We start from the raw sequence: 19,671 nt of genomic DNA on the forward strand, positions 1-19,671 counted from the left end.
CTTGCCAGAACTGTAGTGACTTCTATTGCAAATGAATAATTTGAGGAACACTTGGCTTATGTTTTAATGTACTTTTTATTACGCTGCCTGAGAAGATATTTAACTCCACCTCCATTTAAAAAAAATTTAAAATAATAAAATGGGGAGGGGGAGAGAAGCTGTGTAACATAGGCAAGTGAGATTAATAAGAATTAGGCAAATGGTTTCTTCTGCTTTTGTTCAGCTGAGATAGTACCAGCCGTCTTGCGGCCACACAAAGACTGCCATTTACCAGGGAGTACTCCCTAATTCTCCTGGCAGGGGTGCCACTGGAATCGGATACAAGTGGGTGGCAATGGGGAGGAACCGCCAAAGAGGACAAGCCGTCTTTGTGTTGTGTTTTTTTTAAAAAAAAATGCAACAAAAGCACTTTATACACTGAGCTGGGCGCAACAAGCTGTGCAGCTTGAGGGTTGGGGTGGAGCAGTTTGGAGTTCTCAGTATACATAGTGAGCTCTCCTCCACCCCCTCCCTTAAAAGCTCTCTGCTGAAACATTGGCTCAACTCCAGAGAGCTGGAAGTTGAGCCAGAAAATATTGAACGAACAATGCTTCTGACAACTGGCTCAATACTGGGAAGCTCAGAGGGGAAAAAGAAAACAGTATCTTAATTTTGAAAACACCTTGATGATAATGTGGTCATAAAATTAAATTCTTCTTCTATTGTACGCACGCCATTATTTATTAAAAAATGAGCTCCCCATGAATAGAATGAAGTGCTTTTGCAGTTCTGGCCCTTTCTTTATTATGTTAGTGAATTATATTGTGTGTTCAAAGTACTGGGGTGTGAAGGGGCATCTTCCATATATTGGACAGTTGTGATGGTTGTTGTGGAAACAGTATTAAAATAGAGTGAAACAAGAGGAGAGGGTTTTCTTCTTAGATTATTAATGAAGCATTTTTACTTGGAAGTAAACACTAGTAAATATGCTTATTTGGAAGCAAGTCCTAGTAAATATGCTTAGAACTGTAGCCAAAGTCATTCAGTTTTGTCTCATAGTATTTTCACATGATGCAATTCATAAATGAGTTGCCACAGTGATGCAACTCATAAATGAGCTCATTCATTTAAGGGTTTTTTTTAACTGATCCTACAGTACTAAGCAGGGTGACACCTTTCTAAGTCAGTTGTAGTCACTGGACTTATGAAGGCTATAACCCTGGGTTTATGTTTCAGTGTAGTATGTATAATGGCCCTATATTTCAGAAAAGTTTTATATAACTATTTGCCTATCTAAGTAGTTCTGGAAAGGAGGAAATCAAATGGTTCGAATAATGCAGTTGCAGCACACGCTGCGATAAACACTCCTTTGGTTCTAGTACTTCCAAGTTCACTATATGTTAGAGTCCAGACAATAATCGTTGCCCTCTCACAGAATTTGAATTACTTTTGCAGTGAATTTGGGGAACCCTGGGTTATACATCCAAAATATTCAATATTAAATTCCATAAAAATGGACACAAGGTGGTATTATACGTCATCACAGCTCTACAAAATGAAGTGGTCCCAACCCCCTAACTGCTAGAAAGAGTGTGTAGAGATAGGTGATTTTACACATTCCTGGTGGTCTTGCCCCATGGTTAAAAACATTCTGGGAAAACACTGTAAAGGAGATCAATACAATCACAGGAGACTCACTCCCGCTGCTGCCCAAAGCTGAACTCCTAGGTTGGTGCCCAGGAAGACCATAAAATAACATCTTGATGAAACGACATGCTGTTAACTAACAGATTGGTCCTTGCAGCAAGATTGGCCTTTGCAGCACCTTGGAAGAAACGCACTATGCCCTCAGTCAATGACTGAAGAACCCCAACTCTACTTTATACTTGGGGAAATTTCCTCTCGTAGCTCTCAGGCATTCTCACCTAAGTCTCAGGAAACCTTTGTAGAGTTTTGATTCCCTATTGTTCCATATCTCTCTGACTTCAGCATTCTGCCAAAAAACAAATTTTACCATAGTCCCAATATTTGTCTAAAAGCAGAGACACTCCCTCACTTCTGTAATATGATTTGGATGCCCCCCCCAAAAAAAAAAACCAGAAAAGCTGTTCATTTCCATGCATTCTGTGTATTATGTGTTGTCGGATTCTGACCATTCTTATTGCCTTCCAAGCCACTATGCATTTTATTTGCATACTATGCCTATTTGTATAGATTATATTACCATTGCACTGAACCTACTTTATGAACCATGCCTGCGTGATTCGGAATCTAGGTGGATTGTAAAGTTGTATTCTCTCCAAGTTTCTGTTGGGGGGCAGTTATGGGTTTAGTATCTTGTAAGCATAATTCTGCAAATGCTGTGTATCTTGTTACAATTCAGTAAACACTGAGAATTGAAAAAAAATAATGCAGTTGGAGAAGGGATTTATTATGAAATCACATTTAATTGAAATGTAATACTAAAGACATCCCCATTCTCTGTTGTTTCTTTTCCAAGCTTTAGTTTCTGTCAAGTTGAAATAATTGGCCATCTCCAGTTTTCCTAAGACCTTTTGAATGTTTAGCCACATTCCCCTCTAACATTTATCCTTGGCAAATGACAGCTCATTGTTTTTTTAAACTGAAGTGACTTGACCTTGTCTAAGAATCTTGGATCATCAACCATGATTAGCATGCAAAAGTTTGCCACAATTTCTAGCTGGCAGAGGGACAGATGAAGTTGTCTTGGGTGGTAGGGAAGAAAGGCTGCATTGATCTGCAGAGTCACTTGTAGCACTGGGTAGAAGAGTTTCCAAGTAACAAACAAGTTTTTAGCTCCCTGCCACCTTGGTATGTTATGGTTTGGAAAAGCAGCCACAGATCCCAACAGCATTGTTGTTTGTAAATATTTCCTGCAGCTCTTAGGAACCACACTCTGATTACAACTTGTTGAAGAACCTGGAAACCGATACACAATGTAAGTGGCAGCAGCCGCCTGAGACCATTGTCCTGGTGAGGCTCTAGCTTCATTTCCCCCTCCCATTAGCTTCCATATTCTGCCTTTGACAGTGACGATGTGTGGATGTCATTAAGAGTGATAGTCTGAATTCTAGAGAATATACATCAAAGAAACTAGTAGATGTACAGTTGGACTGCTTTCTTAAACAAAGGTTTAATCTGGACAAAGAATAGTGATTTTGCCCTTGGATTGCAAGCCTTTCTGTTTTATACTTTCTTTCCACACACACACACACAAAAAAACCTCTTTTAAATCCTAGTTATCTGCGTAGAGCAAGCTTCTTTTGCTTATCCAAATCATCTCAGAGCTCTGCCCTGCATGAAATGCTGGAAGAACCATTACTTTCAAATAGATGTACAAGTATGAAACAAGAAATGTGATTTTTTTTTTCATATTTCTCTTGTGTAGATTTTATCTTTCAGCTGATTAACTGAAAAGTTGTACCTTCTACACAGCCAACAGACAAGAGCCTGGCTCAATACTACCTTTATTTAAACCAGCTCAGCGCAGTGTGATACCTTGCTTCACTCCCAATCTTCTTTCTGCTACTAGTCCCTTGTCTGTGTCATTGCCAGTGAGTTCAAACCAACCCAGATTAAAATAGGCAGCAGGGAATCACCGAGCGTCTAGGAGCGTCAAAAATGGTGACAGCCAGCAGATGGATCCCATCACTGCCAGTCAGTCCTGCACTTAAGAGGGAAAAAATGTTGTTTGCTCAGTTAATGGGCATCCCTGCAAAATTATATGGACTGATACACAAACTCATCTCTGGTAGCCTTCAGTAGAGAAATAGATTGTATACACTAGTATATAATCCATATTTCCTCTCCTCTGATTGCGTATGCTGTGCAGGTAGTACTATGAGAGCAAAGTCATAGTAGCCTGGATAGAAGCACCAGTTTCATATTCTGTCTTGTGAATCCAGTGTGTTTTATCTTACATGTCGTCTTTTCCCCCTTGGCATCCCTTTTGATATTCTTCCTCTCTCTGAGTAAGATGTTGGGAGGCCTTCTCAAAAGCTGCAAGTTGATGGTTTTGATTTTTAGTCTGTAGTTCTTTGAGCTCTGCCTTTTTCCTTTAGTTGTTTTCACAGATGATACTAAACATGCTTCTAATATATCCACCTCTGGTTAGGTATACTGAGAAGTGCTGCAATTCAGTTAAGTTGTACAGGAAATTCTGAATCTATTTGTTTTAAGCTTTGGATGATCTGTAGAATTACCTAGTGTTAACTTTCCCTGGGGATTTAAACCATTCCTGGATTGCATTGTACAAATACAATTTCCCGTTTATTTTTTTTAAGCCACTGTTTATCAAAGCTGTGATCCTGAGTGACTCTTATGTAAAAATTTAGGGGAATCAGAATAGCATCCCTCAGGGTAGCACTGTTCAGAAGTGGCTTCTGGTACTGTAAATACCTGGCCTATGTGATATGGAGCCCCAACTGTTTATGAGCCTGTTCAGAGGAATGTGCTGGTTGGGGATGCTCACAGCAGTTTGTGGAATGCATCATAAAGGTATAAAGCTTGACCAAGCACAGAAATTCAGGCTGGGATCCAAACAATGATTTAAGCAAGCCCAGGACTCATATGCATTCAGTAGGAGTTTTTATTTTGTTCCTTTCAAGCAAACCCTCTTGCCATTTACCAGACTGCTTATAAAACTGCCTTCTGTTTCAAAAAAAGTTTTCTATATAGCAAGGGGGAAAAAAATGTCTCCAGTAAAAACTTCCAAAGTGCGTGTGATGCCTCTGGATACAAATAGTACTTGAAAGCCACTGTCTTTAAATTTCTCCAAAATGGTGTGAAAGCAGATTTCTTCCCATTTGAGAAAAGAGTGTGCTTAATCATTAGTTCTAACAGTCTGCCAAAACAAATATAACTTATGTGTCAGTTTACCGCTGTAATGCACCAATCTCCCTGAGTGAGTAGTACCATGGTTTCTTTTGTACTTTGCAATCTGTTATTTTAGAAATCTGTTTTAGCATCCTCAAAAGGACATTCCACTGAGAGTTCAGAATCTAAATAATGCAAATAAGTACATATACTTGTTGTTTCTCTACTGGCAAAGAGGTTCCAATGAATGGCCTGGTTGCATCTAGTGGGCATTGAAAAGTGGGAATAGGCCTGATTAATGCATTAGATGGGGCAGCAGTGGGAATTTCATGCAAACTACTAATAATCATGTAGCATCGTGTGTAGAAAGCTAGGTAATCCTAAGATTGTCTAGCAGGCTGAAGTTCTGGCTCTTTTTAGTGTTATGCACCACTACGTGGTCTAGATAGACTTAAGAACATAAGAGAAGCCATGTTGGATCAGGCCAATGGCCCATCCAGTCCAACACTCTGTGTCACACAGTAGCCAATATATGTGTGTGTGTATACACACACACACACACACACACACTGTGACTAATAGCCACTGATGGACTCTGCTCCATATTTTTATCCAATCCCCTCTTAGAGCTGGCTATGCTTGTAGCCGCCACCTCCTGTGGCAGTGAATTTCACATGTTAATCACCCTCTGGGTGAAAAAGTACTTCCTTTTATCCATTTTAACCTGACAGCTCAACAATTTCATTGAACGCCCACGAGTTCTTGTATTGTGAGAAAGGGAGAAAAGTACTTCTTTCTCTGCTTTCTCCATCCCATGCATAATCTTGTAAACCTCTATCATGTCACCCCGCAGTCGACGTTTCTCCAAGCTAAAGAGCTCCAAGCGTTTTAACCTTTCTTCATAGGGAAAGTGTTCCAAACCTTTAATCATTCTAGTTGCCCTCTTCTGCACTTTTTCCAATGCTATAATATCCTTTTTGAGGTGTGGTGACCAGAATTGTACACAGTATTCCAAATGAGACCGCACCATCGATTTATAAAGGGGCATTATGATACTGGCTGATTTGTTTTCACTTCCCTTCCTAATAATTCCCAGCATGGCGTTGGCCTTTTTTATTGCAATCGCACACTGTCTTGACATTTTCAGTGAGTTGTCTACCACGACCCCAAGGTCTCTCTCTTGGTCAGTCTCTGCCAGTTTACAACCCACCAACTTGTATCTGTAGCTGGGATTCTTGGCCTCCATGTGCATTACTTTGCACTTGGCCACATTGACTTGTTTTTTTGACTGAGAGAGTTCTGAAAAGAGCTGTGACTGACCAAAGGTCACCCAACTGGCTTCATGTGGAGGAGTGTATAATCGAACCAGGTTCTCCAGATTAGTGCAGGGGTGGCCAAACTGTGGCTCAGGAGCCACATGTAGCTCTTTCACACATATTGTGCAGCTCTCAGAAGTCAAAGAGGAACTTAATGCAGACTTACTCTCATGTAAGCATGCTTAGCATTTTACCTCAGTCAGCTTCTGAGCACTGACTCATAGGTAGGAGAGTATTTCCACTGTGTGTGAAGTGGGATGTACTAAAACGAATGACAAGATGGTCCATAGGAAACAATAGCAGAGCCTGGATGGTCCATAGGATATAATGGAAGAGAAGATTGTCCATTGACTTGCATGGGCTTCATTGAAATACATTGAAGCACAGAAATGGCTGCAACAAAAACCTGGAATGGATAATCTTCTCTCCCATTATATCCTATGGACTATCCAGGCTTGCATCCAGGCTCTGCTATTGTTTCCTATGGACAATCATCTGCCAACCTCCAGGACTGGATTGACAGTGCTTTGCCAACCTCCAGGACTGGATTGACAAGGGGAAATGTACCTTGCCAACCTCCAAGACAGGATTGACAGGGAAAAAGGTACTCTGCCAACCTCCAGGACTGGCAGACTACCTTTTTCCCTGTCAATCCAGTCCTGGAGGTTGGCAAGGTGCATTTTCCCCTGTCAATCCAGCCCTGGAGGTTGGCAAGGTACATTTTCCCCTGTCTATCCAGTCCTGGAGGTTGGCAAGGTACATTTTCCCCTGTCTATCCAGTCCTGGAGGTTGGCAAAGTACATTTTCCCCTGTCTATCCAGTCCTGGAGGTTGGCAAAGCACTGTCAATCCAGTCCTGGAGGTTGGCAGAAGATTGTCCATAGGAAACAATAACAGAGCCTGGATGGGAGCCTGATTAGTCCATAGGATATAATGGGAGAGAAGATTATCCATTCCAGGTTTTTGTTGCAGCCATTTATGTGCTTCAGTATATTTCAATAAAGCCCATGCAAGTCAATGGACAATCTTCTCTCCCATTATATCCTATGGATCATCCAGGCTCTGCTATTGTTTCCTATGGACTATCTTGTCATTCGTTTTAGTACATCCCGTATGAAGTGGGGAAAAAGGGGGAAATAGGCAGGCTTGCAAGCTCTTCTCTTCTACCACAGAGTTCTCCCAGAGACCTAGAGTGGAGAAAGAGAGTGCAAGAGCCAAGGAAGCCACTGGAATGCAGGGTGGAATTAAAGAGGGCGGTGCAGGGTTTCCCCTTAGTTTCATGCTCTTTTAGGAGTTGTATTTACTAACCTTGGTGTCAAGACAAAGAGAGATGCAAAATGATGCAAATGGTAGTCAGTGATTTATATGGTGCGTGTGTTTCCTTCTCCCACTAGTGCCAAAAAATAATTCCCTAACCTTTCCCTAGGCTGATTTTATGGGACTGTTATTCCCAGTTTAGCATGGTGTGTTGTAAAGTGCATACAATATGTATTTTATCTTTCTGTGCAAAGAAAGTATTAAGAGTTTTAATAAAAGATGCGTGTGGAATATTTGCTCATGTCCTGCGGTTTCAAAAATGTGATGTTTATTCTCTGTGGCTCTTATATTAAGCAGTTTGGCCATCCCTGGATTAGAGCCTGTCGCTCTTAACCACTACACCATACTACCGTAGCTCTATGCAAACTGCTAAACAATGCAAATGAAGAGTATAGTAAATTGTATAGTAAATACAATTGGAAAATAAGCTAGTTGTATCCCTTTCCATCAACTTTTACTAAGATTAAGATGAACCCATGTTCATCAGTGGTGGTTTTAGTTGATTTAACCCTTGTGTTCCATTGGTTCTAGGTATTCGCCCACAAATAATGAATGGCCCTATGCATCCTCGCCCCTTGGTGGCTTTACTAGATGGAAGGGATTGTACTGTGGAGATGCCAATTTTGAAAGATTTGGCTACTGTTGCATTCTGTGATGCACAATCAACTCAGGAAATCCATGAAAAGGTAAGGGAAATAAATGGCTTTGTCTTTTTAGAATTTATATAAAAGGAGAAATCTGAGTATCCAGCTTTTAATGACTTATTACCAAATTAGATTTCTGCTAGAGGTGTTGCACCTTAGAAGAATAATATGGTAACATATGTACTGGTTGATATTTGGCAGCTTAGCAGGTGCTTCCTGGGCTGACCTCCAGCTGTGAGAGAGATCTGAAGGAGGCACATAGATAACCTTTTGTTGATGCAATAGAATGGAGCGGTGTGTCTGAGCCTGCCTAGAAGTAACGATAAAGCCTCATTTGTTTTTTTCATTTGCTCACAAAGGTATCATGAACTGAAGAGGTTCTGCTTTTCACATCAAGAAGGGCTCAGATTGGAAGAGGGCAGAACCCTCCTTCCTTTTGCGCCTCACATTTCTTCCCTCCTCTAAACTTGGCTTTAAGGCCAGTAATGAGACAAGCTGGGGAGAAACGTCCCTGAGGAACCAGAGCAGGAAGAAATAGGGAGGAGAAAGGGGGGAGATGGCTCACCTGTGTGTTCACATTACACAGGAACAGAGGAGATATGTGAATACAAAGATGTAGCTGTTCCTTCAACAATCCTTTTGACTCTGGCTGCATTCCCGGACTGGCTGTTGTGTGCACCATGACACATGGGTCAAGTCAACACAAAAATCTGCAGTCTTATATATTGGGAAGTTATTTTATTGTCTTAACTGGGTATTTTAATTAAGAATGTGTTTTTGCTGCTGTAGACTGTCCTGAACCCTGCCCTGCTGGTTAGCACAGTCTAGAAAGTAATTTAATAATAAATAAATTATATATTTCCCTCTGCTTTGTTATGAGAGATTATAAAAGCAGATTACTGTTCAATACTTTTGTTACATCCCTCAAGTGTTTAGAGACTCAATCATTAATAGGCAGAAACAAAAATTTCTAGGAGAGAAATTTTGTGTTCATTGTGTGCAAAAATGCTCTTGGGCTGCCTTGTTGTTATGTAGATTCCACACTCTTCATTTTGGTGGGGTGGGTTGGGTTGGTGACTTGATAACCTTTTGGCAAATCTAGGCTTTCTCAAAATAACTTTTGCAGTTTCTCCTCCTGATTGAGAGAATCTCCTTTAAGGTATGTATCAGACATCTTTAAACAATGAGTTCCTTTTTTACCAACTTTCACATGGAAGCAGGTTTGGATATACAAGAAGCACCTTCAAGATAGTGAATCTGGTATTTTTGTACATTTGTTGGTTTAAATGGGAGGAGGGGGTTGTTGCAGCTCTCGATTCTCATAGCTACCAATGCATATGTGTAGAGTTTGGATTCCTGAAAGCAGCCAGAACTTCTTTGATGGCAACAGACTAGGCATATTTGATAGCAAGACAGGCATCATCAATCTCCCAGTTTCAGAAATTGACTGACCTTGTTAAATAGGCTTTAAAAATAGCTAGGTAAGAGGGAGAAACTTAATGCGTACAATCTGCCTGGTGCAGGTGCAGGGCTCCTTGCTCACAGTGCATTTGCAAACAGCTGTCAGTGACTAACAGCATGTGTTCATGAAGAACAGATTTAGCTAGTCTGTCCCTATTGATTCCCTTAAACGATACAAAATCAATAGATGAAAGCAAAGGAATTAATGTATGAAAGCAGATCAAATGTACTTGGATTTTATCTAACCGTTAGATAACGGTCTCCTAGGAACTTTGTGAACCTAGCTCAGCCTAGGGAACCCTGTTGGTTAGATTGGAAAGTGGTAAAAATAATTGAAATGGAGCTTTGTGATAAATGCCAGAATATGGAGCGTGATGCTACAGTTTGTGAGCTAAACAAGATGATGCATACCAATGTGAAGAACCTTTCCCCAACAGCCTTGTTGTTAACAGAAAGCAGTTTAAACTGGGTGCAATCAGGAAGGCAAAAGAGACAGCAGGTAAAGGTTGTTTAGGAGGTTTTCCTGCCCAGACCAGACTGCCCTCTCTTTGTTAATTTCTAAATGCATCTTTGCTTTTTGGCTTAGAAATTTGATATATATTCTGGGTACTATCTAATTTGGCCTCAAGACCAGTGCATCAACTGAATGAACTATGTACTCAGTGGCAAGTCTTGTCGAATGTATTGAATGTATTCAGTAGCAACTCTTGCAAAAGCTTCTAAGTGGAACAAAAAGCACTTCCATTTTTTACCTTTTACAAGAGTTATTACTGAATACAGCTATTAGATGGAGCCTAAACATTGGGGAGGGGGACCTGTGATGCAAACAAAATGAACAGCTTGTTCAGTTATTACTATTTGGAGGGCTGTTCAGTGCTGCTTGTACAGTTCCATTTGTTTGTTGTTGCATAGAGCATACAATTTCATACCAGCAGAATTTGTATCCAAATCTCAGCTCTCATTTTTTGGGGGAGGGACATGTTTTTACTTCTCACAGTTGCTGAGAGAAAAATGTGTGTGGTTAATGTTTGTTTAAGCCTCTGCAGCTAGTGGAGCATTGAGAGCAAGCCAGAGTGCCTGAAGGCCAGTTCGATGCCATTCCCCCAGGACTTATGTTCACTGCTGCTTCCCATCACTCCTCGCACCAGCTCACTTTGCTGGGCTTGTAAACCCCAGTTTTCCTCCATATTTATTTCATGTATAGATCCTGTTATCTGACAGATTCTGTGAAAAAACTGCCTGATAGGGGTTCCCCCCCCCCATGTTGCTTATGATTTTGGAGAGGGGAGAGATCGATCACAATTAACATGAATTGACAAGGACAGGTGGGAAATGGTCAATTCTGGAGATTGTGCGGAAAGATAGATCCTTTTACTCAACCAGAAGGCCAAACTCTAAGTCTCCTACAGATGAAGTGGGAGAATGACAAGATCAGAATTACCTGGGTGGAGGTGACAAAGAAATCCTTAGACGGCTTACTGTCAGTCATAGTTTAGTCTTGTCCTTAGGATGCTCACGACTTAGGGAATTATCCTTGTGTAGGGCAGGCTGTGAATCACCAGTGAGTAGCCTGAACCAGCTCTCATGTAAAGTTGCAACCAAGGCATCCAAGCCTAGTAATTGCCTGAAACATTTCTTCGTGTAGAAAGGCAGAGTATAAATGTTGTATGATAAATGAAATAAAATAATTTTCTTTCTTTCTGTGTTTACACTTGGTGCAGAATAATAAGAATTAATATATTGCTGCTCTTAGTGGCTCTCTGGAAGACAGTATGCATTTGTACATTAGAGTGTGAATCCCCACTGGGGCATATGAGGCCTCCTGATCCCACTCACAGGAGGCCAGTTGGATGCCAGAGGCTGTGATTTTATCTGTTACTCCACTTTCTCTTATTCATTGTCTGGGAATTTCATTTTTCTTTCCTCAGCCATCTTTCAAAACTAGATTACAACCATCTCCAGATGTGAGTGCTTTTAAAACTTTTCTCCTTTCTCATCATTTCTTGCCAGCATCGTAGTATCTAATCTGTTACTCAGTGAGGAAGCACAGTGTGGCTCAGTGATGGCTGTCAGTCGGCTTATGACCTGGTTCAGGACTCAGTGAGCCACTTTTTTTAAAAAAAGAAAGCAGCTCACACCTCCACTCAGTCATTGTGGTGTGAATTCTAAGCTGCGTTTCCACATACACAGCATCCTTTCCCATTTGAGAAGAAAAGAACATCCTGTCATGTCTGGATACTCCTTTTCCCATCATCATGGAAGCAGGAAATTGGTTGCTCTTTCCACTGCAAACAGGATGGAGATTGCTTGCCCTCTTCAGTTGTTTACTTGTCTTCTACAAAGACTACACAGATCTTGAGAGTTTCATGGGTCAAACCTTTTTCACAATGCTTGGGTTGCAGGATCTTCATGTGCTTTTTACTAACGTATAATTTTCTTCACCCTTCACTGTGTATATTTTGAAAGCTATTTCCTTGTTTGTCCCCATCTTACCCTTTTAGTCTGTCTCCACATCCTAATCTTCAGCTAAATTATTTGTTAGGGCCTCTGGTGCACCAGCATCTTCAGAGTGCCTCTGGTGCACCAGCATCTTCTGAGAGGGAGTTAGGAATTGTTCTCCTTTGATGGTGATGCAGGAGGGCCCTGCAGAATCGTGCATCTCAACTCCCTGCTGCAGCTGAGATTCAGGGTAGAACCACAGACCACAAAGTGCCTCTTGCAGACGACATAGAGGGCAAGGCCCTGTTTGTCACCAAACCACCTGTGCCTAACACAACATGGTGGGGAAAGCTCAGCTGAGGGCCTCAGCCTTCATAGGGGTCAATGAGCAGGAAGACTTCGCTGCCAGGGAAACTGCTAAGTTGGTGAGGGGCCCACTCTCTGTTAGTATTGTCCTCTTGTTCTTGGGCTGCATAGAGAAAAAAGCGTGTTGGAAGAGCCATAGTGAGGCAAGTAAATGTCCCTCTCTGCCCTTCAGCTTCTCGTGCCCTACCAGTTTGCCCTGGCAGATTACCCAGTTGGGTGGGATATCAAGCACTAGCAAAACCACTTCCTGGCCCTCCATGACTTCATGCAAAGGCCCCACTATGCTCATGGACAATCAATTTCTCTTCTATTCAGATCTGAACGGATTCATTAATAGATTCAGAAAGCTCTGATAATGAGTCTGACAAGGAGAACTACCCAGCAAGTTCAGCTAGTGCAGCTGTCTCTCCCAAAGGTAGAACAGCTTGAGGATGTAGAAGAGAAAGATGAGGATCCCTGCCTCCCCCAAGAAATTCTGTACCTCAAAAGAGCTGGGCTGTACTTTTCTATGTCCAAAGTCCTTTAAAATGGTGGTTGAGGAAGAGAGGGCACCTTCTTCACACTTGAACTTGTAATGTGGGATAAGCAAAAGAACCCGTTAATGCCTCCCAAAGTATCTAGCTTGCTCAAGATTCCAGTAATAGAGGAGCCGGTGGCTAGCGTGGCTTCTGAGACTGCATTACTAAAATAAAAAGGAATACTCAAATGCCCCCAATAGGAGGAGTACAGCTGTACTGCATAAATCTTGTGAAGCAATAGCATTGTGGATAGGAGCATCAGCAGCAACCTCACTGATGGCATGAGCCATGTGATTTGGGAAACTGATAAAAGAGTTCCCAGATCTGAGTAAGAAAGTCATTGCCTGTGAGCAGACTAGAGGGGGCAATTGTGTTTATTTCTGATGGTAGCATGGACTCAACAACGCTCTCTGTTGGAGCCATGTTATCTAATGTGGTAGTCTGATGTCATTTGTGGATGAAAACTTGGGTGGTAGATGTCTTATTGTCCATTGTGTCCACATGACCCTTCCTTGAACACCAGCTTTTCTGAGACAAAGAAATACTAATTGAAACCAAAGACAAGAAAACAGTGCCGCTCTTGGGGGAAATGAGATAATAAACACTCTGAAGGTTATGAGTCTCACTCCTTTCACACCAACAGAACCCTCCCAAGAATTCCTGGTGAACTCAAAAGACCTGACAAAATTACCGGGCCAACAACCAATAAAGGATGGTCACTAAAAACCATTGCAGAGACTCTACAAAGAAGAAAGTTGCTTATATCAATTGCCATGTTCCAGCCTTCTCGCCACATTGATACTTCCTCAGATTCACCTTTGGAGATCTACATTTTCAGTACAAAACTGTGCCCTTCAGACTAACTTCTCCTCTCAGATATTCAGAGAAGTAATGTTTCCAGTAGTGGTGCCCCTGCAGACCAAGTAGAAGAAGATTATGGTATTGGATTTATATCCTATCCTTCACTCTAAATCTCAGAGTGCTTTGCAATCTCCTTTACCTTCCCCCTCCCCCCACACACAACAGATGAGGTAGATGGGGCTGAGAGAGCTCTCACAGAAGCTGCCCTTTCAAGGCCATTCCAGCAGCTGCAAGTAGAGGAGTGAGGAATCAAACCTGAATCTCCCAGATAAGAATCTGTGCACTTAACCACTGCACCAAACTGAATCCCCTTCCACCCATACCCCAGAATGATCTGCTGATCCAGTCACCTTCCTACAAAAAAGACCTACAACCCACAATTCAATATCTTATGTATCATGAACTCATGATCATTTACCATGATAGCCAGTTGATTCTGCTGCAAAGCATACAGCATCTGGGAGCAATCATCGACTTTGCTCAGTGCAAAGGCTTCCTCTCTCAAGAGAGAGCTCAAAAGATAATGAAAGCAAATACAGGTGCTACAAGCAGCAAGAACATTAGACCTTATGTTCTTAGCTCAATTGCATAGTTGCAAGTTGCAACCATGGTCTCAGGCCCACAGGCAAGGGCCCACTCTTGAGCAAGCCAATGGATTCTGTTGCGTACGGAAGAAGCACATCAGAGTAAACATAACTCTAGTTGGTAACTTCCAGCAGGTGGAGTCCTAATGCAGTCATCACAGTTAACTTCCCGTACAAACAGAATTGTTTTTCACTTTATTTTCCAATACAAAGGATTGTATCATAGAAAGAAAAACATGCCACTTTGTGTAAGGACAATAATTTTTATTTACTTATTTACTTCAGTTATACCTGATCTTCAGCATATTTATTTATTTCATGTATTCCCCATTGTTGTCTCTGTGGTTTATAATGTTCTCTCCTCCATTTTATCCTCACAAAAGAACTCTGTGACGTAGGTTAGGCTTGAGAGTATGTGAATCAAGGTGACGGCAGGATACTGCCTCAGTTTTCCTCCATCCATCACAGCCCCTAGTAGCAGTGATAAAGCAGTCTGTGTTTTGATGTTTGCAAGTAATCAGTAAGGCTAAACATGAAAATAAACATGCTGGATAATCTGCTGCAGCTATAGTTGGGACAGTTGTGGTGGGATAGCATACGTACCTGAGATAATTTCTTCTTTGCCCTTTCTGTTTCCTGGAAGTGATTCACCCTGGCTCCCTCTTTTAACAACACAAGAATAAATTTATAAAGAGTGGGTTAGGTAGGAAGTAAAGAGGTGATGTGCTACTGTAGTAATTATTTGCATTTAAGGAATGCTGAAGCTCTGCTTTAGGATTGTGGTATCACATATTGAAGGTTACAGAAGTTACAGGCTGTTTCTATTGGAAAGAGATGGATGGATTTCACTTAGAATATCTCATTAAACCAGGAATCTTGAAACAGTAGTAGCTTGTTTTTCAGGATTTTTTCCTCAGTCCCCTCACAACTCACTAATGCACTATTTCTGTAAAGTATTTTAACCTGCTTACTGTAGGATACCTAACACAATCCTGCCTCTCTTTAGGCATTTGAGCCCTACATAGTTCTATCTATATCTGAGCCCCATCTGAGGAATTTTTCTTCTGTTGTCTTTTTTTCCACAAACTTCACTCCTGACAAATCCACAGCCTCCCATGGGTTGGAAGCTCTACAGATTTGCATGCACAGCTGAGAAGCAGGGATTAGCTGTGACTCATGCAGGGCAGAACTGGAAGCTATCCATCACTGTAACCTAGCAAGCTTCTGTGGTAGAATGGGGATTTGAACCCGTGTCTCCCCATGCTAGTCCAACATTCTAACCATTTCTACACACAATAATAGTTCTCATTTGAACACCAGACATCCAGGTTTTGTTTGACATTGGTCTCTTTCTTTGTGAGCACTGAAAGCTGTTTCCCACTCCTGTTCATTTGGTGTCTATATAGAAGGAAGTTTATTTTTGTTTCCCAGGCAAACTCTTTCTACTTTTTGGCTTGGGGCTTTCTGTGTAGTGGCTCTATATAATCAGCTACTGTCTAATGTCTGGCCTTGTAGGACAGTGCCATATATACATACAATACAAACATTTTTCTTAATTTTATTTTTAAAGCTTAGCTGATACCCACTGTGTTCTTTTTGACAGTATGAAGAGACTGAAGCCTCTGTGTGGCATATGTAGTAGCCCAGTGTTTCCCATTTGCAGGGTCATGACCCGGTACTAGGTGACAGAAGCCTCACTACCAGGTCACAAGAAAAGCCCAAGCTAGCCCTACCCCCAGCAAAGCTAGCCTCGCCCCATCTCTTTGTTGTGCAAAGAGGAGCTGGGCTGCCTCTCCTTCCTTCTCCCCCACTCCCAGTGTTTGAAAGAAAAGCTGACATCCACTGGCACTTTAGACCCATGACGTGTTCTTCAAGGTATGAGCTTTTATGTGCCTTGCAGTATGTTCTTTTGGGGAGATTTCCCCTGGCGGTTTTTTCAGCTGGGAGGGGCAGGGAGTGGGCATTTCAGTAACTATTTTTTTTTTTTAACAAATGACCCCTGGGCAAAATTTTTGCTGGCTGGGGTCATCTGATGGTGAGGAAGCCTTCCCTTCCCTTCCCTTCCCTTCCCTTCCCTCTTTCTTTCTTTCTTTCTTTCTTTCTTTCTTTCTTTCTTTCTTTCTTTCTTTCTTTCTTTCTTTCTTTCTAAGTGAGGCTCTGTCTGTATTCTTGGCGCTGGGAGTGGGGGAAGCAACAGTGGGAGGGCTTCTAGTGCCCTGGCCCCACTGGTGGACATTCTGGTGCTTTTTGGGCATTGTATGAGAGAATTTTGGACTGTATAGTTCACTGGCCTGATCCAACATGTCTCCTCTTATGTTTATGTTCTTACTTTCCATTCTTTCCCTTTCTTTCTTTCCTTTCATTTTTTCTGGATGAAACTTTTCCGTTCATCATACTGTTGTTGCAGACATAGGAGCTCTGCCAATGAAACATTGGCACCCCCAGTTGTAGCCAGGTGGCCTTCTATGAGATTTCTGTGTGAGTGAGTGAGAGTAAGAGATGTGGGGCAGAAAGAGATTATTGGAGATTACTGAGGTATATTTCAACAGCACTGGAAGAGATGGTACTATGAACTTGGCAACATTTTACTGGTCCTGCTTTTAACAGCTGTCTGACACCAAAATTAAACTTCTGTAAATATTAAGAAGGATGAAAGTAGTTCACTGGCTACGTATCTGCACAACATGTTGCTTTTAAAGGCATGGGAAAAACAGCCAGTAAAAAGCTGCAAGCCCCTCATGAATATCCTTTTTGGGATAACTACAGAAAAGCTTGTATGAATTTCATATAACTTGAAATTAACTAATTAATTGCACTACAGTTCTCTGCTACCTTTCACAGCAATTTCCCAATGTTTCAACCAAAGAAAAGTATGAAAAATAGCTGTTGAAAGATTTTCTTGAAACCAAGCAAGCTTGGTTGTAGCTTGAGGCAGGGTTCCAGTAGTAGCAGCTGAAGGAAGGGCCTACTAAATGTGTCAGCATATTTTGAGGTAGAGCAACTGCCAGGAACCAGTGTGAGTGGTACACAGTGCTGGCATTTCTGATGGCAATGGCAACAGCACTCCCAACTGCATACACTGGCCAGTACTGTTGAGGAATGGATGTGTAGGAGGTGCAGGCAATTGAACATGGGCATTAGGAGTGCTTGCAAGCTGGAGAAGAATACACAAACAGATAGGTGCATGCAGGTGTGGGGGTGAAAAGAAAGGACTACCCACTTTCCACTCCCATTTTGGTTCAGCATGAATTTCAGAGAGATTTTTCTGAAAATGAATTTACTTCCGAAGAAGAGGCAGGTTTGGGGGAGTGCCCTGGAAGTGACATCACAGGAAAAGGTGGAGTTTTGGTTCAGTGTGCCCAGGAAGTGACATCATTTGGTCCTTGACATCACAGGAAATGACATAGTTCCTGTCTCCTGGTTCCACCCCCAAATTTTAGTGGGCCACGAAGAAGAAGTGTAAAAATAACCGGGCCACGGGGGAAAAAAAGTTTGGGAAACCCTGTAGTAGCCTATGCATATTTTGCTGCAGGGCTGTTCAGCACATGGCAGATACTGGTGAAGCAGCAGGGGAGAAGTTTCAAGTAATTTTAATGGAGTCCTTTGGTTGATCAAATTTGAGAACCGCTAGTCTTGGATTATAGTTAGGGTTGCCAATCCCCAGTTGGGGCAGGGGATCCCCCAGTTTGGAGCTCCTCCCCCCCAGTTTAGGGCTATCAGAAAGCAGGGGGAATGGCCACTGGGCACTCCATTATATGCTATGGAGACTGGTCCCCAAAGGGCATAATGGAGAATCATTCTGTGGGAATCTGAGGCTCCAGAGGGGTTGTTTTTGAGGTAGAAGCACCAAATTTTCAGCATAGCTGCTGGTGCCTTTCCATCCTTTATGGGGTCTCACAAACAAACTGTATCAGAGTATAAGGCACTGCAGGTATGAGGGAAAATTAGGAAAAATTGCCACTTCCTCCTTGTTCCCCTGGTGACTGGATAAGCAAAGGGATACAAGAGGAGGTGACGATTTTGCCTGATTTCATTGCTTCAACACTCCATACTGTGGTGCATTTTGTTTGCAAGTTCCCCCTGACCTGACTGTTGGAGACAGGACTGGATCAAGGGGGGGGGGGATCAAAAAATGATGCCCCCTTATGAGCCTATTCTATTTTATGGGCCCATAGAATAGAATGGACTCCATACACAATTTAGTGCCCTCCCTCCGGGTCGCCCCGGGCAAGCAACCCCTCCCTAGATCCAGCGCTAGTTGGAGAGGATTTTTGGGGACAAACACCAAGCTGCTTGAGGAAAGGAAACATGGAGAGCTGTCAGTTCTGCCAAATACCTTTCATGCAGTTTTCCACTGGATCTAAGCCATTGTGGGAAAACATGTGCTTGTGAGGAGTATGAATGTTGCTTGTTCCCATGTTTACATAGTCCTCTTCTTCTCCCCTTCATCCTTTGTTGAGCATAATTGAAAGCTTCCTGGTTTCAGATATCTTGAACCAAAATACATTCTCCTAAATGATGGATAATCCACAAATGATAACCTGTGAAATGATAATTTATGATGAAATTAAATTTAAATTGGGAAGTATCAAATAAGGCATGTAGCGACTGCTTAACTGAAAAGGCATAGCTGTTTGAGATCAAAAACTACTTTTGAATCATTATTTCTACCAGAACGATAGCTCAGATTTACTTACAGTGTTAAATTCAGATACTGTTCTTTCAAGGTACCGTTCATGTGGGCTCTTGAAAACTACTATAGCTTCTGAAGGCAACTGGATTTTAAAAAACACCAGCACCCACCTAATGGATAAAGTGCAACAAAACTGGGTCAAAACCTGTATTAAGTCTTCATTAACTGCAGGAGGATGGTGTTTATCCTTTAGATGTGTGAAACCTTTCAGAAAATCTGTTCGCCTTGAGAAACAAAATTGGGTTAAAGACCCTGTATGAAAGGGATATGAAGAAATGGGAGAGATCTGTGAACTAATGTATGTTTACAAGAATGAAAATGGATCTCAGAGAACATTACTGCAAAAATAATCTTAATAAATTTGAGAGAATACTTGTGTAAAGTACTTTTACAGTAGTAAAGTAATAGTAACCTATAGTAGTTTATCATACCTCACGTTAGTTATATGTAGAAATCTATCAGATATATTTTGGAGGTGTGGCTTGCAATAGGTAGACTGTGTTTAGGATATGTCCAAAAAGAATATATTTTGGCAAAATGTGATTTCAGTTTGTTAATCATGTAGTAACATACCTCTGTGTCTTAAAATTCTCTTAAAATGTGTAAAATGAGTTGTAGTTTCTTCACCTATTGCATTTGTTTCAACTTTCCTTATAGC

The 19,671-nt window shown here is 41.6% G+C and overlaps 1 protein-coding gene across 3 annotated transcripts in view; it reads left to right on the forward strand.

The window, feature by feature from the left end:
* Window positions 1–19,671, forward strand: part of CTBP2 (C-terminal binding protein 2) — a 124,087-nt gene that overhangs the window by 76,581 nt on the left and 27,835 nt on the right. For all 3 annotated transcript variants that reach the window (XR_009555559.1, XM_060241443.1, XM_060241442.1), the window contains exon 2: window positions 7,979–8,133. Coding sequence is in view for 2 of the 3 variants with exons in the window: in XM_060241443.1 (XP_060097426.1) it covers window positions 7,979–8,133 (155 nt within the window). In the remaining variant the exon portion in view is untranslated. The remainder of the gene's footprint in view (window positions 1–7,978; window positions 8,134–19,671) is intronic.

The sequence above is a fragment of the Heteronotia binoei genome, chromosome 6, assembly GCF_032191835.1.
Source record: "Heteronotia binoei isolate CCM8104 ecotype False Entrance Well chromosome 6, APGP_CSIRO_Hbin_v1, whole genome shotgun sequence".
NCBI lineage: Eukaryota > Metazoa > Chordata > Lepidosauria > Squamata > Gekkonidae > Heteronotia > Heteronotia binoei.